This window comes from Prionailurus bengalensis, chromosome E1 (assembly GCF_016509475.1).
Source record: "Prionailurus bengalensis isolate Pbe53 chromosome E1, Fcat_Pben_1.1_paternal_pri, whole genome shotgun sequence".
Lineage (NCBI taxonomy): Eukaryota > Metazoa > Chordata > Mammalia > Carnivora > Felidae > Prionailurus > Prionailurus bengalensis.
The window spans coordinates 44,723,442-44,749,358 of NC_057347.1; the positions used below are offsets into that span (position 1 = coordinate 44,723,442).

General features: G+C 39.8%; 1 protein-coding gene across 3 annotated transcripts in view; it reads left to right on the forward strand.

Moving 5' to 3' along the window:
* The window catches only part of EFCAB3 (EF-hand calcium binding domain 3), a 108,615-nt gene that overhangs the window by 77,830 nt on the left and 4,868 nt on the right, over window positions 1–25,917 (forward strand). For 2 of the 3 annotated variants that reach the window (XM_043584903.1, XM_043584905.1), the window contains 7 exons: window positions 3,575–3,665; window positions 7,803–7,879; window positions 14,736–14,879; window positions 16,122–16,193; window positions 17,726–17,846; window positions 21,387–21,574; window positions 21,922–22,106. In XM_043584903.1, the coding sequence (XP_043440838.1) occupies window positions 3,575–3,665; window positions 7,803–7,879; window positions 14,736–14,879; window positions 16,122–16,193; window positions 17,726–17,846; window positions 21,387–21,574; window positions 21,922–22,106 (878 nt within the window). Of the gene's footprint in view, window positions 1–2,418; window positions 2,680–3,574; window positions 3,666–7,802; window positions 7,880–14,735; window positions 14,880–16,121; window positions 16,194–17,725; window positions 17,847–21,386; window positions 21,575–21,921; window positions 22,107–25,917 lie in introns of those variants that run through there. The other variant, XM_043584906.1, reaches the window with a different exon arrangement.

Sequence of the window (25,917 nt, forward strand, 5' to 3'; positions counted from 1 at the left end):
AATTCTTGTGCACTTTTGGCAGGAATGTAAAATGATGGCCACTATGGAAAACAATATTTCTTTAAAAAATTAAAAATATAATTACTGTGTGATTCAGCAATTCCACTTCTGGGTATAAAGCTAAAGGATTGAAAGCAAGGTCTCAAAGAAATATTTGTACACCAATGTGTCATAGCAACGTTATTCACAGTAGCCAAAAGGTGGAAGAAACCCAAGTGTCCAGTGACAGATAAATGGATAAATAAAATGTGGTACATAAAATGGAATATTATTCAGGCTTAAAAAATAAGAAAATTCTGACACAGGCTACAACATGGGTGAACCTTGAGAACATTATGCTAAGTGAAATACACCAGTCACAAAAAGACAAATACTGTGTGATTCCACTTAGATGAGATTTCTGAAGTCAAATTCATAGAAAATAGAATTGTGGTTGCCAGGGATTAAAGGGAGGGGTAAATTGGGGAGCTATTGTTCAGTGAATTTAGAGGTTCATTTATGCAAAATAAAGTTCTGGAAGTTGATTGCACAACAATGTAAATATACTTTTTTTTAAGTGTATTTATTTATTTTGAGAGAGCACAAGCAGGTGAGAGACAGAGAGGGAGAGAGAGAATCCCAAGCAAGTGCTGACAGTGCATAGCCCAATGTGGGGCTCAAACTCATGAACCAGGAGATCGTGGCCTGAGCCAAGATCAAGAGTCGGAAACTTAACTGACTGAGCCACCCAGGGGCCCCAAATTTAAATATACTTAGTTACAAACATATGCTTAGGGGCCCCTGGGTGGCTCAGTTGGTTAAGCCCCCAATTTCAGCTCAGGTCATAATCTTGCAGTCCGTGAGTTCAAGCCCCTCATCGGGCTCTGTGCTGACAGCTCAGAGCCTGAAGCCTGCTTCAAATTGTGTCTCCCTCTGTCTCTGCCCTCCCCTGCTTGTGTGCACATGCGCTCTCTCTCTCTCAAAAATAAATAAATAAATAAATAAATAAATAAATAAATAAATAAACAAACATTAAAAATAAAACTTTAAAAAATAAACTGATAAACTGTATGCTTAAAATGGTTAAGATAGTAAATTTTGCTATGTGTTTTTACCGCAGTTTAAAATAATATTTAAAATAATAATATTTCTCAACAATCCCATCCAATGACAATGCCATTATTCCCATTTTATTTTGTTTTTTAAGTTTATTTATTTATTTATTGAGCACACGCACAAGCGAGAGAGGTGCAGAGAGGGAGAGCAAGAATCCCAAGCAGGCTCCACACTGTCAATGCAGAGCCTGATGCAGGGCTCGATCTCCCAAACCATAAGATCATGACCTGAGCTGAGATCAAGAGTCAGACGTTCAACAAACTGAGCCACCCAGGTGCCCCCATAATTCCCATTTTATTCTTGATAGGCCCGTAATACAGTAGGCCCTTATTAAATACTTGTTTAATTCATTCATAAATTAAACCATCACTTTCTTTCCCTCTGTATCCCAGACCAGAATGGGAGGCAAATATCAAGTTCAAAAGACTAGGGAAGTGTCAAATTATGCTTACAATAAACTCTGAGAACAGGAATAAGAAGCCTCTAGAACTGCAGCTCCTGAATGAGACCTGAAACAATTTTGGGGGCTCAAGCTAAACCTTGGGTGCCAAAGGTATCTGTGTTTAGCCACAAGGAAGACTATAAAAATATGCCTAAGTCATGTTATTTGATTTACCATGCCATTAGGCATGTCAGATCTTGAATATTAAAGTTTCTAATTAAAACAATCATAATCCTTTTTTAAAAATTTTTTTAAATGTTTTTATTTATTTTTGAGACAGAGAGAGAGCGCGAGCGGGGCAGGGGCAGAGAGAGAGGGAGACACAGAATTCTAAGCAGGCTCCAGGCTCCGAGCTGTCAGCACAGAGCCCGACGCCGGGCTTGAACCCACAAACCGCAAGATCATGACCTGAGCCAAAGTCGGACACTCAACCGACTGAGTCACCCAGGCGCCCCAACAATCATAATCCTTTTTTAAATTGCTCTTTTTCAATCACTCTTTCCAATAATACCACAGTCTACAAATCTATGAGAGTTTCGGGTATTTTTTGTCCTTCTTTCTAGGCTAAAACAATTAATGAAGTGGTTCTTAATCACCATTAAATCAAGGCATTTCAGTAAAATTTTTCATTCGAACAACTTCCAACTCACTGATGTTTAACATGGAAATATTCTAATACAGAATTAAAAAAAAAAAAAAACCTTCCCCTCCCCTGAAACCCCGACAGTGTCAAAACATTCCCATTCTGTAATTCACACCCACGATACCCCAAGGGTACTAAATGAACCACATTGAAAAACCTGTTGCTTTAAATCTGGAAGGAGCTTATAAGTCATTCTCTCCTGGGCCCAAGCCTGAGAAGTGAATGAGGTCACAGTTGTATGATGGAACAAACCCTTTATTGGATTCTTGATCTGATTGAAGCCCAGGGGTGGTAGGTAGCGCGGCTTAGAAGTAGGCAAATATCTGGATTGTGTAGGAATTTATGCTGAGTCCTTTTTTTTTTTTTCCAAATCTATCATCTCTAAGAGAGATTGAAGGTAGTTTTTTAAAGGAATGATTATTTTGTACCATGAGGATGATTTCGCAGCACCTTTCAAGTGCCTAAATTGTTGAGCCTCTCCGGAGTTCCCAGTTCTATGGTAGGTTTTTGGACTGTGAACATATGTAATTGAGTTGTTTGGAAACAACTGGCTTTCCAGGCTCTGAGGTGAAGAGCTGGGAAAATGGATCAAACTATAACTAAATGTACACAGACTTTTTCTTCGTGGTTTCATAGTATTTGATTGTCTATTATTCCTAAGTCAGCAACCCAGTATTCTTGTCAGTGAACCACCTAATATACTTTGAAAAAATAATTAGAGAGGGCAAGCCAACAATAAAAGGGGGAAGCCCTACCAACCTGGCTTCGGGCCCATAGGCCCTGATGTCCAAACTCTGCAGAAGTGGAAAGGCAGGACTAGGGAGGCTCTACTGGTTAAAAGTCCATTCAGGAGAGTCTAGGGCAGTGAAACAGCATTGTATCCTACCTCCACTCCTGCTTTTAAGGAAGACGAGTAGGTTCATAAGAACTGAGGGGACAGGGAGGGACCTCCAGGAAGGAAACCCTGGGAAGATCTACTTACTACCAGGCAGGTATCCAAGATATAAATAAGTAGGTAAATATTTTATAAATGCTGTAACGTTTTACTCTCTGTCAATTACGACGTGTATATTCTACCAATTTCAGAAATAAATTTTGTCTTTAAATAACTCTTTCCACATCTTTCTAGGATGCTTTATGTCACATGGTACCACTTATTTTTACTCTGTGAAGGGGGTAGACAATGATACGAATTTTGCTTAGAGATCTCTGGACGGTGAAGGGCCCTTCCGCATGGCCTTCCAACTCTGCACACACCTCTAACTTGAATTTGCACATATTACCATTCCTCAAGGCCCTGGACTTCAAACTCTAGGTCTTAAGCTAGGGAAGTTGCAAAAGAAAATAGAGGAATTAATCTGTGATTTGATCTATTTGTATCTTCTGAATTCCAGACAGAGTTATTGGCCCCATGGCAGTTTCTGATATTAAATCAAAAGTTAAGCTGAATCCTCTAACAAAAGTACCCAGCTCCCATGGCAAGAGGTAAGTAATGAATGTATTCAGGTGATAAGTAGATTAAGATAAAGGATTATTAAGGTGTCTTGCCATTTGCAACAATGTGGATGGAACTAGAGTGTATTATACCAAGCAAAATAAGTCAGAGAAAGACATATATATGATTTCACTCATATGTGGAATTTAAGAAACAAAACAGATGAACATAGGGGAAGGGAAGGAAAAATAACCTAAAAACAGAGAGGGGGCATCTAGGTGACCCAGTCGTTTAAGCATCTGACTCTTGATTTCATCTCAGGTCATGATCTCACAGTTTGTGAGTTCGAGCCCCACATTGGGCTCTGCACTGACAGCATGGAACCTGCTTGGAATTCTCTCTTCCCCTCCCTTCCCCCTCTCCATTTGCTCTCTCTCTGTCTCAAAATAAATAAACATTAAACATTAAAAAAAAACAGGGAGGCAAACCATCAGAGATTCTTAAATACAGAGAACAAACTGAGGGTTGCTGGAGGTGAGGTGGGAGGGGTGGGCTAAACGGGTGATGGGTATTAAGGGGGTACTTATTGGGATGAGCACTGGGTGTTCTACATAAGTGATGAATCACTGGGTTCTACTCCTGAAACCATTACTACACTGTATGTTAAATAACTTGAATTTAAATAAATAAAATTTAAAAATAAAATAAATGGAAAAAAAGAATTATTAAGGTGGTAAATGTATTAAATACCCGTAAAGGCTATGAGGAAACAAATTAGGATGTTCTTCAAGTATCCTGTGATAAATTTAGTTATAAAACAAAACATATGAATTGAAGATAAAGATTTTTATGAAAAGAAAAAATCCTTTTTGATCGGAGAAACAAAAAGTTCTTCCTGTTCGCCCAAATGAGAGACAATTTTTGTGTAAGGTGACAGAATATCCTAGAGGGCTTAAGAAGTTGTCAGTAGTACATTAAGATATTTTGAGTGCCAGTTTATTTTTTTTTAATTTTTTTTAATGTTTATTTATTTTTGAGACAGAGAGAGACAGAGCATAAACAGGGGAGGGTCAGCGAGAGGAAGACACAGAATCTGAAATGGGCTCCAGGCTCTGAGCTGTCAGCACAGAGCCCGACGCGGGGCTCGAACTCACGGATTGTGAGATCGTGACCTGAGCCGAAGCCGGACACTCAACCGACTGAGCCACCCAGGCGCCCCTTTTTTCTTTTTTTTCTTTTTTAATTTTTTTTTTTAACGTTTATTTATTTTTGAGACAGAGAGAGACAGAGCATGAACAGGAGGGGCAGAGAGAGAGGGAGACACAGAATCTGAAACGGGTTGAGTGCCAGTTTAAAGGCGAATAACATTAGGGGATCACAAAGAAGACCTAATCCCCTAAGCAAGTCAGTACAGAGAAGGTCTGTAGCTCAAATATGATGGGTAAAATGAAATCTAGTAAATTAGCCGTGACTGACCTTGAGCTAAAATTGGGAAGGGAGATTTGCCTGTGATATTAGCAAAAGCTTTTTCCTCCGTCTGATAATTACAAATTCCAATAAACAGTAGCCACTAGTGACTAAAACAGCCTGATCTATATTTTATCAGAGCACAAGAAGAAGAGCCTCTCTTCTCCCTCACAACCACCCATTTTCTCTGCCACTTGGAGAGATTTCTCCAAGCGTCCTTGACTGTGCCGTTCGCTGCTGCAGGAATAGATTCCTGACCTCTTTCCGAGAGATGTGGGCAGGACACCTTACAGCCACCAAGTCCCTTGATCTCATTGTTCCCTCACCCTGCATTTCAAACTGTCTCTTGAACTAGTGACGTTCTTGTCACTGAAAGGAGTCAAGCAAAGTCTAGACAAAGCACACGTAGAGGGAATTCCTACATGAGATGAGAGGCCAGCCCAGGCTCATTCCAAACCTAAGGTTCTTCAAAGCTCTGAAACATTATAAAATAAAAAGACCATTTCCTGTGTGGTTTGAAATTCTGCCAAGAGGATCCTTTTTGAATGTTGCTAATAAAGACATCACACTGCCTGACTTGCTTCTCGAGAACTTCCTATTTCTCCATCTACCGCATCTTTTATATCATGCAAAAGGAACCTGTTTATATTTAGAAATACGATGAATATAAAATAACCTGAGTAAGGCAAACTGGAGTTTTCAGAGATTCAAATAAGTGATAGAATGGAAACAGCAGCAGAAGAAATCAGTGTTGGTAAAAGCAGAGAAAACAAACTAATTAGGTAAAATTCCATGTTGTAAAAGTTGGGAATGGTGCATTTTGAGACCTATTACCTCCTTTTTTCCCTAGGTCCCTCTTTGAAAATGAGTTGAACCTACTAGATACTGAGGAGGAGACTAAATTCATAAACGATAATTTTTTAAATTACCATGTGTAGTATTTCTTCCAGTTTCACTTCATTTGCTTCTTGTAAAAAGATAAAAACTAGGAGATTCCATTAAAACTTTTAGTTTAGGGGCGCCTGGGTGGCTCAGTCGGTTAAGCATCTGACTTCAGTTCAGGTCATGATCTCACAGTTCGTGAGTTCGTGTGCCTGGAGCCTGCCTCGGATTCTGTGTCTCCCTCTCTCTCTCTGCCCCTCCCCTGCTCACACTCTGTCTCTCTCTCTCTCAGGAGATGAACAAACATTTAAAAAAATAATAATAGGGGCGCCTGGGTGGCTCAGTCGGTTGAGCGTCCAACTTCCGCTCAGGTCATGATTTCGCAGTTTGTGAGTTCGAACCCTGCGTCAGGCTCTGTGCTGACAGCTCAGAGCCTGGAGCCTGCCTTGGATTCTGTGTCTCACTCTCTCTCTGTCCCTCCCCTGCTCATGCTCTGTCTCTCTCTGTCCCAAAAATAAATAAAACATTAAAAATATGGGGCGCCTGGGTGGCGCAGTCGGTTAAGCGTCCGACTTCAGCCAGGTCACGATCTCGCGGTCCGTGAGTTCGAGCCCCGCGTCAGGCTCTGGGCTGATGGCTCAGAGCCTGGAGCCTGTTTCCGATTCTGTGTCTCCCTCTCTCTCTGCCCCTCCCCCGTTCATGCTCTGTCTCTCTCTGTCCCAAAAATAAAAATAAAAATGTTGAAAAAAAAATTCTCAAAAAAAAAAAAATAATAAAACTTTTAGTTTAGTATCAAACCTAAATGTATTTTAAATAAAATTAATGTATAAAATTATGATTTTTTAAACCTACTTTTAAATTACTATAAGAAAACCCAGTTATGCATAATGTACTTTATGTACTCTAAACTAATAACCTCCTGTAGATCTATACAAAATATCCCCAAAGTATCCATACATTTTCTCTTTTTTCCAGATTTTATTTTTCTGAGGAAATGAAAAGTCACCCAGTGTTCCAAACCTTCCAGAAGTGATCACTTTCTCAGTAGATAGGTAGATACATACATATAGATATGGTTGATATACATATAGACCATATATAGATATAGGTATAGATGTAGATGTACATATATCTACCTCTATCTCATATGCAGGTAAAAATACAATTTGGCAGTTAAAGTCATAAAATAATTATAGATACAAAGTTTTCAGTATAAGGATATTCACCATAAGATTATTTATACCAGTTAAAAAAAATTTTTTTATGTTTATTTCTTTTAAGAGAGAGAGAGCATGCACGCATGAGCAGGGGAGGGGCAGAGAGAGAATCCCAAGCAGACTCCACACTGTCAGCACAGAGCCCAGTGTGGGGCTTGAACTCACAAACCATGAGATCATGACCTGAACCCAAATCCAGAGTCAGATGCTGAACCAGCTGAGCCATTCAGGCACCCCCTACACCCGTTAAAAATTTGAATTTATATTTCTAGCAATAGGAATAGTGTAGGGCTTATATCCTTGAGCTTTGAAGTCAGATAAACCTGAGTCTGAATCTCAGGACTTCTACCTATTATCTGTGCAATTGGGACAAGTTATTTAATCCTTCCGAGCCTCAGTTTTCTCTTTGTAAAATGGAGAAAATCAGAGTTTTTTTTAAGGATGTAAGGGCGATGGGCAGGGATAGGGCAGAGGTGGACGTTGGTGGCCAACATTTTCTCGCTGCATCTCCTCTGGATATATTGTGATGCATACAGTCATTCCAGTCAGCAAAAACTGAAGAATGGAACTAACATTTGCTGGTTTCCCATATGTATTAAATCTTCTCATGTCTTTTGTCAGGGATAAAGATTTACCAGGATCTCTCCCGTGCCAATTACAGCACAAAGAAAGGAAGCTGAATGCTTCACAAATACAAGGTAATGAGAATCATCCCCAAATGAAAGCTCCTTGATATATCTGATCGTTTTCTTCTCTGAGATCTGTAACTTCAAGGGTTGACTGTAGTCCTCTGCTATTTGAGACCAGAAGTTCTAATTCAGTGTCTAATTTATGGGAAGGAAGGGCGATTACTTTCAAACAGACATCTTCCTAGAATTTGGACAGTCCTAGACAAATATTTTTATTCAAATAAGGACGTGTGGGTATGCAAAAGAACAAATGCAAAGTCAAATAGAAATCAAGTAATGAAGCCCCAGGATTTCTCACAGAAAAAAAAAATCATAATGATAAAATTAGCTAAGCTTCCTACAGTTTATCAGTCCAAATAGCAAATATTTATTTAAAGCCCATGATGTAGTAAGCCTGGGAAACATGGTCATTGCCCTGATAGGAAGTCTTTCAGAGAAGTCAGATCATTAAAGCGTGAATTTTTGACTGAAACAATTTAAATCACAATATGACACAAGTTATGATAGGGGAAGTATAAAGTATTATGGGAGCATAAAAGACAGTCTCCTGACTTGGTCTTGGGAGGATAGAAATGGAGTCCCAGAGAAGGTTGGATAATGAGTGGAAGGCAGACAGCAAAAAGGAAGCGTTCTGGGCAAAACAGAGTAGAATCTGCAAAGGCCCAAAGGAAAGGGAAAGCATGACTCGTTAGAAAAAAAAAGAAAACAAAACAAAAAGAAAGAAAGTCAGTCATGACTGTGTTTGGGTTCTGGGAAGGCTAATGCTTCACCCTCCAAGTTTGGGACCAGTTGAAAAAACAGGAAGCAAAGAATCACCTTTATTTCTGGGAAAACCGGTTTGAAAAACAAAAGATTGTCGACATCGGAATTGTATTTATCCTTGTAAAACTGAGCTAAATGCCTTAATAATAGTTTATAGGGGTGCCTGGGTGGCTCAGTCGGTTAAGTGTCAGACTCTTGGTTTTGGCTCAGGTCTTGATCTCACGATTTTGTGGATTCGAGGCCCGCATGGAGCTCTGCACGGGAAGTGCAGAGCCTGCTTAGAATTCTCTCTCTCTTCCTCTCTCTCTGCCCCTCCCTAACTCGGGCTGTCCCTGTCTTTCTCAAAATAAATAAATAAACTTTAAAATAATAATAATCACAACAACAACAACAGTTGATAGCCTTCTAAAACTTTAAGGTTTCGGGGCACCTGGGTGGCTCAGTCAGTTAAGCGGCCGACTTGGGCTCGGGTCACAATCTCGCGGTCTGTGAGTTTGAGCCCCACGTCAGGCTCTGTGCTGACAGCTCAGAGCCTGGAGCCTGTTTCAGATTCTGTGTCTCCCTCTCTCTGACCCTCCCTCGTTCATGCTCTGTCTCTCTCTGTCTCAAAAATAAATAAACATTAAAAAAAATTTTTTTTTAACTTTAAGTTTTCTAATAGCATTCATATACATTGATGCTTGTTTTAAGGGTTCCCAGGATCTATTTTAATTGGGTACTATAAGACAGACACCGTCTTGGGTGTCTGTCTTGACCGTCAAGGAGGAAGAAAGTGTTATATTATACTCCTACATCCCTAGAAATAAGAGGCACAGCAAACCATGAAGGGCACACGGGGCAGCACCAGAGTCAGCCAGGAGGCAAAGTGGAGGGTGGGGGGCAGTGGGCAAGGTCCCTTCCTGTGGTTTCTGCAGGAAGGAACAGGTTTTAAATACTACTTACATGCTGACACTTCCCAAATGTGTATGTCCAGCCCAAGCCTCTCTCCCCAGCTCCAGGCTCATATGTGATTGCCTCCTTGACACCTCCAATTATATGTCTAATAGATACTGCAAAATCAACACATCCCAAACTGAACTTCTGACGTGTTCTTCATACACTCTTTTTCATTGTGGTAAAATACACACAACATAGGGGCACCTGGGTGACACTCAGTGTCCAACTCAGTTTTGGCTCAGGTCATGATCCCAGAGTCATAAGATCGAGCCCTGTGTCGGACTCCATGCTGAGCATGGTGCCTGCTTAAGATTCTCTGTCTCTCTCCCTCTGCCCCTCTCCCCCACTCACATGCTCGCTCTCTCTCTCTAAAATAAAAAAATTAAACTAAATTTAATTAATTTCAAAAATACACATAACATAAAAATTACAGTGTTAACCATTTTCAAGTGTATATGTACAGATCAGTGGCATTAAATATATTCACATGTTCTACAGCCGTCACCACATCCACCTCCATACGTTTTCATCTTCCCAAACTGAACCTCCACACCCACTAAACAGTACCTCCCCATTCTTCCCTCCCCTCAGCCTCTTATTCTTAAAACATGCTCGACCCACAACCTTCCCCATCTCAGGTGATGATATTCCATCTTTCACTATTCTGGAAAAAAAATCTTGACTCTTCTGTCTCACCCTACCTATCAGTCCACCAGGAAATCTCATTGGCTCCACCTTTAAAATACATCTAGAAGCAGCCAGTTCTTACCACCTCTGCTCCAACCCTGGTCGGAGGCACCATTGTTGTTCACCCAAAATAGCCTCCTGACCACCAGTCTCCAACTTGTATCCAAACTCTTCCAAAAGTCTGTTTTTCTAACGGCCAGAGTGATCCTGTTAAAACATAAGTCCGGTGGGTGTGAGGGGAGGAGATGACCTAAGGAACTTTGAAAATGGTGTTTTGACTGGAAACTCTAAGACCCGACACAAAAGGAACTGTACAGAAACAACGCACTCTAGCCAGTAAAGTTGTTTCCCATAGGGGTATAGCTTAACAATTCTGAAACTGTTGTACCTATGGACTGGGTGGAGTAACCCAGTAAATGGATGGCAGATGGCAGAAGCCAGGTTTCTCACGGTTTGAAGTGGGAAGTTACAGATAAACACGGGGAGAAGCCTCCAGTAAACCAGTGGTGCTGGCTTCATATGAATACAGATGGACAGATCAAGAAATACTTAGAAGTATGTGTGTATCCACGTGTTACTATCCATGCACAGTATTTCCTAGCTCTGTCGGCTGAGAGGACTTAGAAGCATCAATACCCCCACAGCATACCCACCACCCAGATCTCGACTCCTAATGCCGGTCTCCCATAAAAGAAGCAGACTGGCTTGGATAAATGGCTGATTCCGGGGCCCGGGCAGGGAATAGACAAGACAAACCTGGGACATGTCGTACTGGCAGAAAGTAAGGAAGCACTCAGGAAACAAAAGGACACAGGAGCTTTTCAAAGGGATGCATGAGGGCAACCTGGAAAGGCTCACAATGACTAAAGCTAGAGTAATTTGGGGCAACCAAAATAAATAAAGTAGTGTTGGGTTATAACTCCAAGTATAAAAAGAAGAGCTGCAAGTCCATACTGACAGAAATAAATGACTGAATTTCTTTTACAGAGTCTTTCAAAGATGAAATTTATTAGGATGAGAGCATTCTTTCGTATTTCTACGTTGTTGATATTAGATAGCAAGAATAGATGTTCTTGTCAAGTACTTTTTTCTGTCTCTTGAAATTACCACATTTTTTATGTTTAGCTTGATAAGATGATACATTAATACATGGTTTTGATTATTAAATCAACCTTTTATTCCTGGGATAAATCCTAGTTGGTCATTGATTGAATTTTTTTTTAAATGGAGAAGCGAGAACTCTCCCTTAACAAGAGAATTCCAAATAATGAATGTAGTTATTACCTCCTCCGGGAGATGGCGCTTCATTCCCCGGCCCTCTGGCCCTTGAGTCTGGACTTCCCTTAGTGACTTGCTTCCAAAGAGTAGAAAATGGAAAGGAGGGAAGTAACTTTACAGGGGGAAACCCTTACAAACACTCCCTCAGCCAGGTAATCCAGGTAAATGTATCCGTGCCGAGTCATCTTAACAATATGCAGCCTTCTTACACCGTGAGGAGAACGTTACCTCACTTTGCTCATCTTCTTTCCAAAAATCCATAATCTCAGGCTAACCGTGAGAAAAACATTAGAAAACCCAAGATTGAGGGACTTCCACAAAATACCTGAGCAGTACTCCTCAAAACTGCCAAGGTCATCAAAAACAAGAAAAGTCTGAGAAACTGTGACAGAGAAGAGGCTAAAAAGACGTGACAACTAAATGTAATAGAGTATCCTGGATGGGATAGACTATTTCCTGGAGTGGGAAAGACTAATGAAATCCCATTCATGTCTACAGTTTAGTTAATAGCACTACACCAGTGTTGGCTTCTTAGATGTAATGAATGTCCCAGAGTAATGTAAGGTGCTAACATTAGGGAAAACTGGGTGAGGGATCTACAGGATCCCTGGGCTATCTTTGCAACTATATCTAAAACCAATCTGAAGTAAAATTTGGGGTGCCAGGGTGGCTTGGGTGGTTAAGTGCCCAACTCTTGATTTCAGCTCAAGTCATGATCTCACAGTTCATAAGTTTGAGCCTCACATCAGGCTCTGCACGGACAGTGTGAAGCCTGCTTGGGATTCTCTCTCCTCTCTCTCTCTCTCTCTCTCTCTCTTCCCAAATAAGTAAATAAACTTTTAAAAATGCATTTTAAGGGGCACCTGGGTGGTGCAGTCGGTTAAGCGTCCGACTTCAGCCAGGTCACGATCTCGCGGTCCGTGAGTTCGAGCCCCGAGTCAGACTCTGGGCTGATGGCTCAGAGCCTGGAGCCTGTTTCCGATTCTGTGTCTCCCTCTCTCTCTGCCCCTCCCCCGTTCATGCTCTGTCTCTCTCTGTCCCAAAAATAAATAAACGTTGAAAAAAAAATTTTTTTTTAAATGCATTTTAAAATAAAATTTAAAATAAATGGTAAAATATAGCCACACACACACACACACACACACTACACTTCTGACCTTTCCTGTTCCTCTCCTGTTGCTCACTCCGATCCAGCCACACTAGCCTCTTTGCTGTTCCTGGAACCTGCCAGGCCTGTTCCCCGTGGCACCTTCACTCTGGCTCTTCCCTCTGTCTGGTCCTCTCTTCTCCCAGATATCTATTCCCTCATCCCCTTGAAGTCTTTGCTCAGATCTCATGTATTTAATACAAGCAACCTATCCCTCAATCCCTGGAACTCCCAATCGCCCCAACATGCATTTCTTTTTCTTTTTTCCTTTGTCTTCTACCTTCTAACATGTTATCCAACTTACCTATTTATTATATTTATATAAGTGCAGAGATCTTTGTCTATTTAGGGCGCTAGTGTAGCCTAGGCACCTAGAGCAGCACCTGACGCAAAGAAGACATTCGTATTTGGGATGCCTGGGTGGCTCAGTCAGTTAAGCGTCCGACTTCAGCTCAGGTCATGATCTCACGGTTCGTGAGTTCGAGCCCCACGTCAGGCTCTGTGCTGACAGCTCAGAGCCTGGAGCCTGCTTCGGATTCTGTGCTTCTGTCTCTCTCTGCCCCTTCTCTGTTCGTGTTCTGTCTCTTTCTCTCAAAAATAAATGAACATTAAAAAAAAGACATGCGTATTTGTTGAAAGGCTGCATGAATGAAGGTAATACCTACTAACATGCTAGAAATACTAGGGAGAAATTAGAAAGCAGTCAGAGATGGCTCCAGCCCTAGAGAAGCCTGCCTCCTGTCAAGGGAGAAAGATGTTACCTATTCACACATTTTTAAGACAGATATCATTATCTCTATAAGATGAATCTCATACATACAGACACATTGCATACATATAGATGCTAATACTTGACTGTGATATGAAATAAGTTTTATTCTGGTGCCATTTGGGATATACTTTGTTCTCGGTTTATTTATTCATTCGCTGATTTTAGAAAATACATGTCTAAGTTTGGCTCCAGTTAATGCCTGGAGTATGTCTTTGAAAAAACTTTGACTCTATTCAAAACATTCGCATGCATATAATTTGGGTATATTTGGGTCCATTCGTTTTCTGTTGCTGCCATAACAAATTGCCACAAACTTAGCGGCTTCAAACAACACAGATGTATTATCTCACAGCTCTGTGGGTCAGAAGTCCAGGTGGGTTCAGCTAGTTCCTCTTCTCTGGGTCTTTCAAGGCCAAAATGAAGGAGTTGGCCAGCCTGGCTTCTTACCAAGAGGCTCTAAAGGAAAATCTACTTCCAAGCTTATTTAGGTTCTTGGTAGAATCCAGTTCCTTGTGGTTCTGGGGCTGAGGACCCGTTTCCTTACTGGCTGTTAGCCAGGAGTCTCTCTCAGCCCCGTAAAACCATCTGCATTCCACATTACATGACCCCGTCCATCTTCAAACCAAGCCCTCCTCATTCTTTGAATCTCTCCGATCTCTCATTTTGCCACATCTCTCTTGCTTCTGGCTGCCTAAGGGACCTGTAATTATATTGGGCACACTCCGATAATCCACAATAATTTATCTTAATTATAACTGCAAAGTCCTTTTTATTGTGTAAGTAATACATCCACAGATTCCAGGGATTAGGGCATGGACATCTTTCAAAGACCATTTTGCGAACATACTTGGTTTTCCACCAAGTAGTTTATTCCAGTTCAAATCTCATGGAAGGATGATGTCCTTTATATGAAATGTCTATTATGTACTCATTTTTCTCTCAATAATTTTTTAGAACTTGATCTCCAATCAACTATATAGTCTGTCCTAGTTCATTAGAATATGTACTCATTCTTTTTTTAATACATTTTTTAGTATTTATTTTTGGAATACAGAGACACAGCACGAGTAAGGGAGGGGCAGAGGGAAAGGGAGACAGAGAATCCGAAGCAGGCTCCAGGCTCTGAGCTGTCGGCACAGAGCCTGACACGGGGCTCGAACTCACAAACCGTGAGATCATGACCTGAACTGAAGTCAGACATTCAACTGGCTGAGCCACCAAGGCACCCCTATACTCATTCTTGAATAACTAACTGTCTGACTAACTTAACTGCATTTCCTCAGCCTTCCAAGATGCCTACAACTTCTTTAACAAGGATAAAACTGGCTGTATTGATTTACACGGAATGATGTGCACTCTAGCCAAGTTGGGAATGAATCTAACCAAGCATGATGTCTATAATGAATTAAAATGTGCTGATATTGATGGTGAGTACTTTGACTTGTAATTACTTTTCTCATAGAAGGTTTTTATAAATTTATATGTTTCTATCAGTGATTACATAAATGAGAAATAAATCTCATTTATTGTCAAAAGTACATATACGTGTTTCTCTTTAAGGATATCAGTAAAGTATGTGTACAAGTTACAAAATCAAATTGTACAAAATGGACTATCCTTTGAAAAGTTCTGTGTGGAAACTAAAAGTGACTGTCATATTTCAACATCAAATTCAGATTATTTGTCATGATGTACATTTTGGAGGGTGCCTTGAAATAACAGATACAAAGTCATTGACAATCTCAAAAATGACATGTTACCAAGAAAATCCAAGCCCTTTGTTTCCATTTGAATCTTATTAGTATAAATCTTCCTTCCATCATTAGAGCCCACCTACATATTTTTTAATTTATTTAAATTCCAAGTTAGTTAACATACAATGTAGTATTGGTTTCCAGAGTAGAACCCAGTGATTCGTCACTTACATATAACACCGTGCTCATCCCAAGTGCCCTCCTTAATGCCCATCACCCACTGAGCCCATCTGTACTGTGACAAAAATGCCACAGCATTTTTGTTGCTATTTTTAAAGCTGTTAGATAACATTCCCTTTGAATACACTGACCTAGTGATTATAGCCCATGCTGATATGTTGTATGGAGTATATATTCACTATCTCCTCTCACCTCTCCCCACCCAACTGCCAGTGCCCCATTCAATTAGCATAAGGCCCACATGTGAATCAGTGTCACTGGTCAATTAAGGCATCACTTGTTTCCACTAACTCCGCCCAATTTGTCTGTTCTTTCATCAGAACACACATACATACCTCTAACAGCACTATTCTTTAACATTAGAGGTGACTGGGTACAACTTGGGGTTTTTTTAATAATAAAAATAGCAGAGGGGGGTATGGGAAGCCAGGGGTGGATTCCATGCAAAAATGGCAAGTCTCCAGGAAAGGAGTGAGTGGTTAGGACTGCAGGGGCTGAGAGCCTGGTTGATGTTTTTACCCCACCATTGCTTCTGGTGGCTGTGGGTGACTCATGTAACAGTGCTAAAACCACTTCGAGAAGACCAGTGCTCACCTGAGCACATCTCCAGCCTTAACATGCTGTGATTTTACGTATTGAATAGTCCAAGGTGTTTTCATTTGACATTTAACATATAATCTAATTACTAAAATGCATCTTATATCTTTGTTCTGAGCCTTCAAATTTCTGTTTCAGGGGATGGAAAGGTGAATTTCTCAGACTTCATAAAGGTGTTCACAGATAAGAACCGCTTTCTTAAAGCTGTGGGTGAGTAGAGCTATTACAGAACAGATGGCAGCCGGGTAGCTGTGAGTCACTGCATAGTAACTATTATTCATTTAGGCCTCTGATCAGGAAACACGTGAGGAAGGTGTATTCTGGGGTGAGATTTACTTGCCATACTGCTTCTCCAAAACACTATTTGCTAAGCAAATTGATACAGTTTTAGAATTTTAACTTAAATGCATCAAGTCCTTCTGCAGGAGACACTGCTTTTTGGTCTCTGGTGTGAACATTTGGAGTAGTGTAGAAAAAATCGGTCACCTTTTATAATATTCTTTACCAAGCGCCTGTGCTACTTTGAGAGGAGCTCCCTTTACAAATGAAAAAAATTTTTTAGAAAAAGAAAAATGCTCTCTCTCGTGCAAATTTGGGGTGTAAATAATTTACTATTCCTAAAAAATACCTTCCTCACCCTGATGAAGTCTTCCCTCAGTGCAAGGACTGGAGAGTCGGCTAGAGGTTAAAGAGCATATTCTCACACATGGTCATAAATGATGTGAAAGTGTATTTGACATATTATTAGTCCTCTGATGGTTTATTTATGAGTTTAACAGCCTGCCTTGGAAAAACTAACCACAATTCAGGTTATATTTTCTAGGATAAATACATTCTAAATTCTAAATACTGTGTACTGTTTTGAAAACACATTCAGGGGCACCTGGGTCGCTCAGTCGGTTAAGCATCTGACTCTTGGTTTCGGCTCAGGTCATGATCCCAGGGTCATGGGATCGAGGCCAGCGTCAAGCCTGTGCTGAGTGTGGAGTCTGCTTAAGTTTCTCTCACTCTCTCTCTCCCCCTCCCCCCTGCTCACTCTTTTTCTCTAAAATAAAAAAAAAATTGTTTTTAAAGCACTCATTCATAGGCTGTGAACTGTCCTTAGAATAAACAGAAGTTACTGCTTCAAGTACTACTGTAGTAACGAGGGTTTGCTTGCAAACCCGAGATATGTTTATCAACAATTTCTTAATCTAGAAGAACAAGACAATAGTCCTTAATACATGAGTCGTGTTTATGTTAAATTCAATTTAATTACAAGTCATATTTACTTCAAGTCAATATATACTTAGAAGTCACTGAACTAAAAGTATTTATTTATTTTGAGAAAAAGAATGCATGAGCCCGTGTGAGCAGGGGAAGAGCACAAAAAGAGGGAGGGAAAGAGAATCCTAAGCAGGCTCTGCACTGGAAGCGTGGAGCCCGAAGCGGGGTTCGACACGGTGTTCAAACTCATGAACCATGAGATCATGACCCAAGCCAAAACCAAGAGTCGGTTGTTAACCAACTGAGCCACCCAGGCTCCCAGAACTAAAAGTATTTTTTAATGATTATTCTGTCTGTTCAGTAATTAAAATGACCTTTCTACCAAAGAGAACAGATTTTTTAATGTTTTTCTATAACTCTCTAGTACCTAACCTGGTATTACTCTTGTAAATAGAATAAAAAGACTTGTCAGCTTATTACTTTTTTTGACAGATGTTTTTTTCAGAAAGCATTTTGAATTTTTTTCTCCTTCATAGTTCCAGAAAAGGAGAAATGTTTAGATTTAGCTGGCAACCCAGGGATCCTGTTGTTTGAAATCCTATCAAAGCTTGTAGAGACTTCGGCCTTACCCAGAAAGGCTATAATGGAAATAGTAAGGTAAGTGGCAAAGAAAGGGGTAAAAACAGCCTTCTTAGAAGCACTTATGAGGATATGTACAAGGCAGTCACCTCTAATTAACATCCTTCTCCACAGGGTCTGCCCCAGAACAAAGGAGATGGGGTCTGTGGCAATGCCCACGTGCCACATGAGACCCAATTCCTTCATCCCAACTGTGCTACCTAGTTCTGAAATTGCAAGACTGACCTCAGTCCATCTCAGGGCCCACTGAAGGCCTAAGACAACCAAGAAAGTTCAGACTCTCTTACCCTAGGCTAGAGAATCCCAGAAGAATCCAGACTTTTCCAGGGATGATCTTTGTGTTGGGCTTGGAAATCTCATTTGGAAGACACTCTCATTCATGTTGGAACTCCCCGGGGCTTCCTTTGACTCTGGGACGATGTATAGCAATTTCAGACATCCCAAAGTAGCCTTTTGGACTGGAGCACAGCCAGAAGTAGACCCGAGAATGGAGGATGAGGAAATATTCTCACACCCAAATGTGTTTTATTCCAACAAATATCACTAAAGATAAATTTTCTCAATCTATTGTTATCATTATATTATATTGAATGTTGCTGTTACCAATTTTTTAACTAATTCTCTTTCAAAGTTGTGCCTTCCCTCCTAGGCTTAAAAATACAGAATGTTTTCTGAATCCTCCGTGGGTAGCTCTATGCTGTCCTGTATCTGTCAGGTGTGGAACAGAAGGCACACAAAATTCTACTCTTCATTCCAGTTCAAAGGCATTTATTAAATGCCTGCTATTAGTACACAAACTTGACACATTGCTTAACCTTTCAGCCTTGGTTTTCTCACGTATAAAATGGGAACAACAATAATAATACCCACCTTATAGGGCATTTGTGGGAACGTAGGAATAAATATTCCTAGAGCCCCATAAAAAATAACTATTATTATGTGGAAGTAACTAGAATAATCATTACTATATATATATGTGTGTGTGTGTGTGTGTGTGTGTGTGTGTGTGTGTGTGTGTTTGAATCCTCACCTCCTTAATGGGTATTATTGTCCTCATTTTACAAATGAAAAACCTAAAGTACAGGTAGTTGTACTTTGCCCCATGGAGCAATGGTGCCTGGATTTTAGCACAGTCTGATTCTAGAACCCATGCTCTTCTCCACTGCCCTACACTGCCTCTCATACCCAGTAAGTGACCAGGAAATGTTTGCTGATATTGGTGTTTTGATGATGATGATGATGATGATGATGTTGTTGTTGGTGATGATGATGGTTGTTACTTATCATATACCTGGTTTCTAAGGAGATGAAGTGTTTGATATGTAGTGTTTGCATTTAAGGAACTTAAAATATAAATTGAGAGTAAAGCCCTAAGTACGTAGACAACTAAATAATGCCAAATGAGTGGCAAAGATCATTCATGTAGTTTCCTGAGAAAGCCGGTCTTGAGCTGGGTAATGGTAGAATTTGACAGGTGTTCCTGTAGTTGATTACAACGTTTACTAAACATTATGTGCAATTTCTGAGTGTGCACTTTACACGCATTAGCTTTTTCCTGGATTGCTGTCTCCTAACTGGTCTCCCTGTTTGTACCTTTTGGTTCCCCACCCCAGCCTTGCCCACTCCAGTCTATTCTCAACACTCCCTCTATCTAGCTGATGTCTTAATGCCTACAGCACCAAATGATCCTTTTAAAATGTCGGATCATGTCAGTCCTCTGCTCAAAATCTTCAGCCAATGGGGCATCTGGGTGGCTCAGTCAGTTAAGCATTCGACTCTTGGTTCAGTTCAGATCATGATTTCGTGGTTTCATGAAATCCCTGCATCAGGCTCAGCACTGACCGTGCAGAGTCTGCTTAGAATTCTCTCTCTCCCTCTCTCTCTCTGCCCTTCTCCCACTTGCACTGTCTCTGTCTCTCTCAAAATAAACTTAAAAACATAAAATATTATTTTAAAAAACCTTCAAAACCCTTCCATTTTCCCTCTGAGTATGAGTCTTAGACTGTATGTGACTTATTGGTCTTCTAGGTGACCTGCCCTCACTTTTGACCTCTTTGACTTTGTCTCCTGTTACTCTGCTCCATTCAGGCTAGCACCCTTGCTGTTCCTCAAATACACCAGACATGCTCCTGCCTCAAGACCTTTAAATTACACTAAGAGAAATGAGCATTATATATTTTCAGAGGAGGATAAGAACATTGTGGATAGTTGGGTTCAAGGTTAAGGAAGGAATTATCTGATTATAAACCAGACTGCTATGGCACCTGTGTGGCTCAGTCAGTTGAGCATCTGACTCTGGATTTTGGCTCAGGTCATGATCCTAGGATCATGGGATAGAGCCCCAAGTTGGGGTCCACACTGAGCAAGGAGCCTACTTAAGATTCATTCATATGCACTCTCTCTCTCTCTCTCTCCCCCCACTTCCCCCTGTCCGCTGATCACACACTCTTTCTTTCTAATAAAATAAAATAAAATAAAATAAAATAAAATAAAGTTTATAAACCAGACTCTAGGCAGAACGCTATTGCCACATCTACCCAACCACTGCTGCAGCTGCAACATTTAGAATGAGTTCTTTCCCTCTTTCTGAGAGGAAAAAAAAAGGTTGCCTGTCATCATCCCAGAAAGCAATGAAGCTTCCCATTGCTGTAACAGAAAAACCTGCCTGTGTAATGATAAGCAAGGTCTTGCATTTCGTCCTCTGAGACAGTAAGCAGTGACGGTCCTCTGCTCCGCAAACTGAGAAGCGAGGTCTCCCACATTGGTACTGAAGCCCCACTATACCAAGTTCTCCCCCACCTCCCACATCTCCAGAGAGACATCCATTGTTCCAGCTGCAAGAGGGAATCTGATCTGCAATGAATGTTTAAGGCATGCATGTTTGTAAATCAGATGTCTATACCTTTGGGGATGTTTGTGCTGTGAATGAGAGTCCCTTAGCATATCTTAAAGTATTTATAAACTAAAATGCACAGTAACAGATCTCCTAAATCCGTTGCTACACATGTGCATGCATACACACACACACAACTCAAAGAAATGCAACCAATACTAATTTACTGAATAGTAAGATTATTGGTGACACTTCCTTTTTATACTCTTCTGCATTTTCCAAATTCTCTGCAGTAAGGATTTCTTTTAATTAAAAGAAAGTTGCATTTTAAAACTCAACACAAAGTAATATAATGGTAGGCATGATTAATGTTTGTATTCAAGCTGGTACCACTCAAGGCTTTGTCAAGGATCACTATTGATAGGTATTTTTCTAGACAAGACTTGAGGTTTGGGGGGAGGAGGAAGGAAGCCAAAGCCCAGAAACTAGAAATATAAGCTAGCCAAATGGCCTGGGGAAAGTATTAGTAGATATTCTATGAATGTCACAAAATTAAGCACTCAATAAATGATATTGAATGAATATATAAATTAAGTTTAAAATAAATGGATTCAGCCAATACCTTGCAGCTGGACTTTTTTTCCTTTTGTCCAACACTTAGGCAGTTTTTCAGTAGGACTATACAGCACTTTTTATTCTTTTTTTAATTACTTTTTTTTTTTTAGCTATTTCCAAAGAAAATTCCAGGAAACAGGAATGTTATGGAATCCCTACACCATGGCTTATGAAAAAAGGAGATTTAAGCAAGACATATGCACCCCTCCCAGCTCAAGCACAGCTGCCTTTGCCAATGCTGCCCGGACTGCAATAATGAAAGAAAAGGATTTATTTAAATTTCTTGAAGAGCTCAAGAGTAAGAGCCATTTGTCCTCTCCCCACTGTTGCAAAGGATTTATTTGTAGATTACTGGTCAGAAATAAATACTAGAGGTCAAGTGCTATAGAAACAGGACCACAGCCTATTCTGTCTGGTCTATGTCACACAGGTATCATTGGAAAGCATATCTGCATCTTAACCTGAGTCCTCATGATTCAGGTGAAGCCTAGAGTCTGGGGGCAGAGGAGAGGGCAGGAGAGTGAAGAGTGGGGGTCACAGCCACTGAGAAGACTAGACAAAGAGCAAAATAGGCACTACATGTATGTCTTTTATGTGAATTTCCTCTTACACGGTTCATAATATCATTTTTGTTTTTATCTTTAGGGTGCAATCCTCCTTCAGATAGCCCATATTCAAAAATACCCATCTTTCCATTGTTTCCTAATGTGGATGGGGTGGTGATGGGAAAGCCATTCAAAGACATGCAGAAATTAGAAATGCTAAGGAGAAAGGAGCCTCTGAACTTCTTTGAGAACTATTTTTTCCATAAAAGAGACTGGAAAGCACAGGTAAGATTTCAATTATTAATTAATTCAAATTAATATTAGTTAAACATTAGTTAATTCAAATACTTAAGTTTCTAAGTTCTAACTTAACAGAACTAATAACATGTTTTTAGTGACAAACGTTTTCAGTCATTGTATTTTTTTTATTTTTTTTAGTGTTTATTCATTTTTGAGAGAGAGCAGGGGAGGGGCAGAAGTGGGGGGTTGGGGGACAGAGGATCTGAAGCAGGCCCTGTGCTGACAGCAGAGAGCCCGATGTGGGGCTTGAACTCATGAACCATGAGATCATGACCTGAGCTGAAGTCAGACGCCCAACCGAGCCACCTGGGTGCCCCTTTTTAATAGATATTAATTCTGCTACTTCAAGATCAAAAATTTCTGCATGGCCAAAAATAATCACATTTGCAACTCATACACAAAGGGCTAACTCCTTTAATACATCAAAGAGCTTCAAATTGATTAGAAAGAAACTAACTTGTATAAAAATAAGCAAAGGATATGAACAGATAGTTCTCAGTAGTGTGAAAAGATATTCAATCCCATTCTTCATAAAAGATCCAAATCAAAACCACCTTGAAAGTGGTAATACAGGGGCGCCTGGGTGGCTCAGTCGGGTGAGTGTCCGACTTCAGCTCAGGTCACGATCTCACGGTTCGTGAGTTCGAGCCCCGCGTCGGGCTCTGGGCTGACAGCTCAGAGCCTGGAACCTGTTTCAGATTCTGCGTCTCCCTCTCTCTCTGCCCCTCCCCTGTTCATGCTCTGTCTCTCTCTGTCTCAAAAATAAACGTTAAAAAAAAAATTTTTTTTTAATAAATAAAAATAAATAAATAAATAAATAAATAAATACTCCTTTTGCCAAAGTCACATATTTGGGGTGGCATATTCAGCCACCTTCATGACCTAGCATCTCACCCCGAGGATACTATCTGGGATACACTTGTTCCAAATGCCACCCATACAGGGCAACTCATTACATGGTTGTTTATACTAGCAAACGGTTGGGGAAATAACTAAATGACCATTTACTAGATTAACTCTATTACTGGGTTAACTATTTACTAGGTTAACTACTACTGTATTTACTAGGTTAAATAACTAGGGGACTAGTTAAATTATGCTTTATCCTTACCATGAAATATTCTGCAGCCATTTTTAAAAAACTTATTTATTTTGGGGAGAGAAAGAGAGCGAGAGAGAGAGAAAGAGCACGACCAGGGGAGGGGCAGAGAGAGGGACACAGAGAATCCGAAACAGAGAGCCCCATGTGCAGCTCGAACCCACAAACTGGGAGATCACGACCTGAGCTGAAGTCGGATGCTTAACTGACTGGGCCACCCAGGTGCCCCTGCAGACATTTTAATGACTTAAGAAACTCTTTGTGTGATGATGTAAAAGATCTCCAAAAGGAAAAGGATATGAAACAGTATGTGTAGCACACTGCTATTTGTATAAAAAGGAGAAAAATAAATAAATACAAAGTATGTACATATACTTTTTTCTTGTAAAATGTTCTGGAAGGAAATCCAAGAGAATAGTAACATTGGTTGCCTGCAGACAGAGAAAGTAAGGGGCTGGGAGACAGAAGAGGCAAGGAGATCACAGTGTATATTCACCATACTCTGATTTTTGAAGCATATGTATGTTTTACACTCCTAAAGATTGGAAATAAAAAAGAATTAACTGTTTTGGGGAGTACTAAACAAGAGCTAAAATACTCTACAGCACAGTGACATGGGAGATGAGAAGGGTGGTGCTCAGAATTAAAGCTTCCTAAGTTCATTTTATTGTTTGAGTAGAGACTTAGGATACTGGTCAAATAATAATAATTTGTTAAATTAATTATGAGTGTCGGGGCGCCTCTGTGGCTCAGTCAGGTAAGTGTTGAACCCTTGGCTTCAGCTCAGGTCATGATCTCACAGTTGTGAGATGAAGTCCCACGTGGTTCCACACTGCGTATAGAGCCTGCTTAAGATTCTCTCCCATTCTCTCTCTCTCTCTTCCCTGATTCTCTCCTGCTCATGCTGCCTCAAAAATAAAATTGAGTGTTAAAAATGTGAGGATAATCACTAAAATGAATCATAAATAAGTTAATGAATAATCATTAAAATGAATAATTGTCAAATAGAAGGAAAAAAGAATAAGAAAAAAGAGAAAACATGGGATAATAGAAAATGCAAAACAAAATAGGCAGATGGGGTGCCTGGGTGGCTCAGTCAGTTAAACATCTGACTTTAGCTCAGGTCATGATCTCGTGGTTTGTGAGTTCCAGCCCCATGTTGGGCTCTGTGCTGACAGCTCAGAGCCTGGAGCCTACTTTCGATTCTGTGTCTGTCTCTCTCTGCCCCTCCCCCGCTCATGCTCTGTCTCTCTCAAAATTAAATAAATATTTTTAAAAATTTTTAAAAATAGAAAAATCCAAGTATGTCAGTAATCACAACAAAAGATTAAACACACTAGTTTAAAAAAACAAGGATGAAAAAGAAAAATACATAGACAACGGATCATCTTTCAAGTTTAAAATAAAAAAGGACACTGAGACTGATTTTTAATAATTCTCAGATATATGTTCTCTAAAGGAGACACACCTAAAATACAACACAGAAAGTTTGAAAGTAAAAAGACTGAAAAAGATAAATCAGGCAAATACAAACCAAAGAGAGCTGGTATCAATATATTAGCATAGGGAAAGTAAAATTTAAGGAAAACATAGCTAAAGATAAAGATGCTATTTAATTACTTTTAAAAATCTTCAGAAAGATATAGCTATCCTGAACCTCTGTGTACCTAGCAAACTGACAGATAACAGTTAACAGAATTGTAAGGATTAACTTTAGACTTTTTAAAGGCACTATGCATGCTAAAAAAGTGAATAGGCAAACCCATAATCACCGTGGGAGATATTTATCATGCATCTCCAGAAACTGATAAAGCAAACTGAAAGAAAGAAAGAAAGAAAGAAAGAAAGAAAGAAAGAAAGAAAAGACAGAAAGAAAAGAAAAAATAAAAGAAAATAGGAAGGAAGGAAGGAAAGAAAAAAGAAAGAAAAGAAAAGAAAGAAGGGAGATATTTATCATGCATCTCCAGAAACTGATAAAGCAGACCAAAAGAAAAGGAAAGAAAAGAAAAGAAAAGAAAAAAGGAAGGAAGGAAGGAAGGAAGGAAGGAAGGAAGGAAGGAAGGAGAAAGAAAAGAGAGAAAGAAAAGAAAAAATAAAAGAAAATAGGAAGGAAGGAAAGAAAAAAGAAAGAAAAGAAAGAAGGGAGATATTTATCATGCATCTCCAGAAACTGATGAAGCAGACCAAAAGAAAAGAAAAGGAAAGAAAAGAAAAGAAGGAAGGAAGGAAAGAAAGAAAGAGAAAGAAAGAAAGAAAGAAAGAAAGAAAGAAAGAAAAAAGAAAAAATAAAAGAAAATAGGAAGGAAGGAAAGAAAAAAGAAAAGAAAGAAGGGAGATATTTATCATGCATCTCCAGAAACTGATAAAGCAGACCAAAAGAAAAGGAAAGGAAAGGAAAGGAAAGGAAAGGAAAGAAGGAAGGAAGGAAGGAAGGAAGGAAAGAAAGAAAGAAAAAGAAAGAGAAAGAAAAGAGAGAAAGAAAAGAAAAAATAAAAGAAAATAGGAAGGAAGGAAAGAAAGAAGAAAGAAAAGAAAGAAGGGAGATATTTATCATGCATCTCCAGAAACTGATAAAACAGACCAAAAGAAAGAAAGGAAAGAAGAAAAGAAAAGAAAAAGAAAAGAAGGAAGGAAGGAAAGAAAGAAAGAAAGAAAGAAAGAAAGAGGAAGAAGGAAGAAGAAGAAAGAAGAAATCAA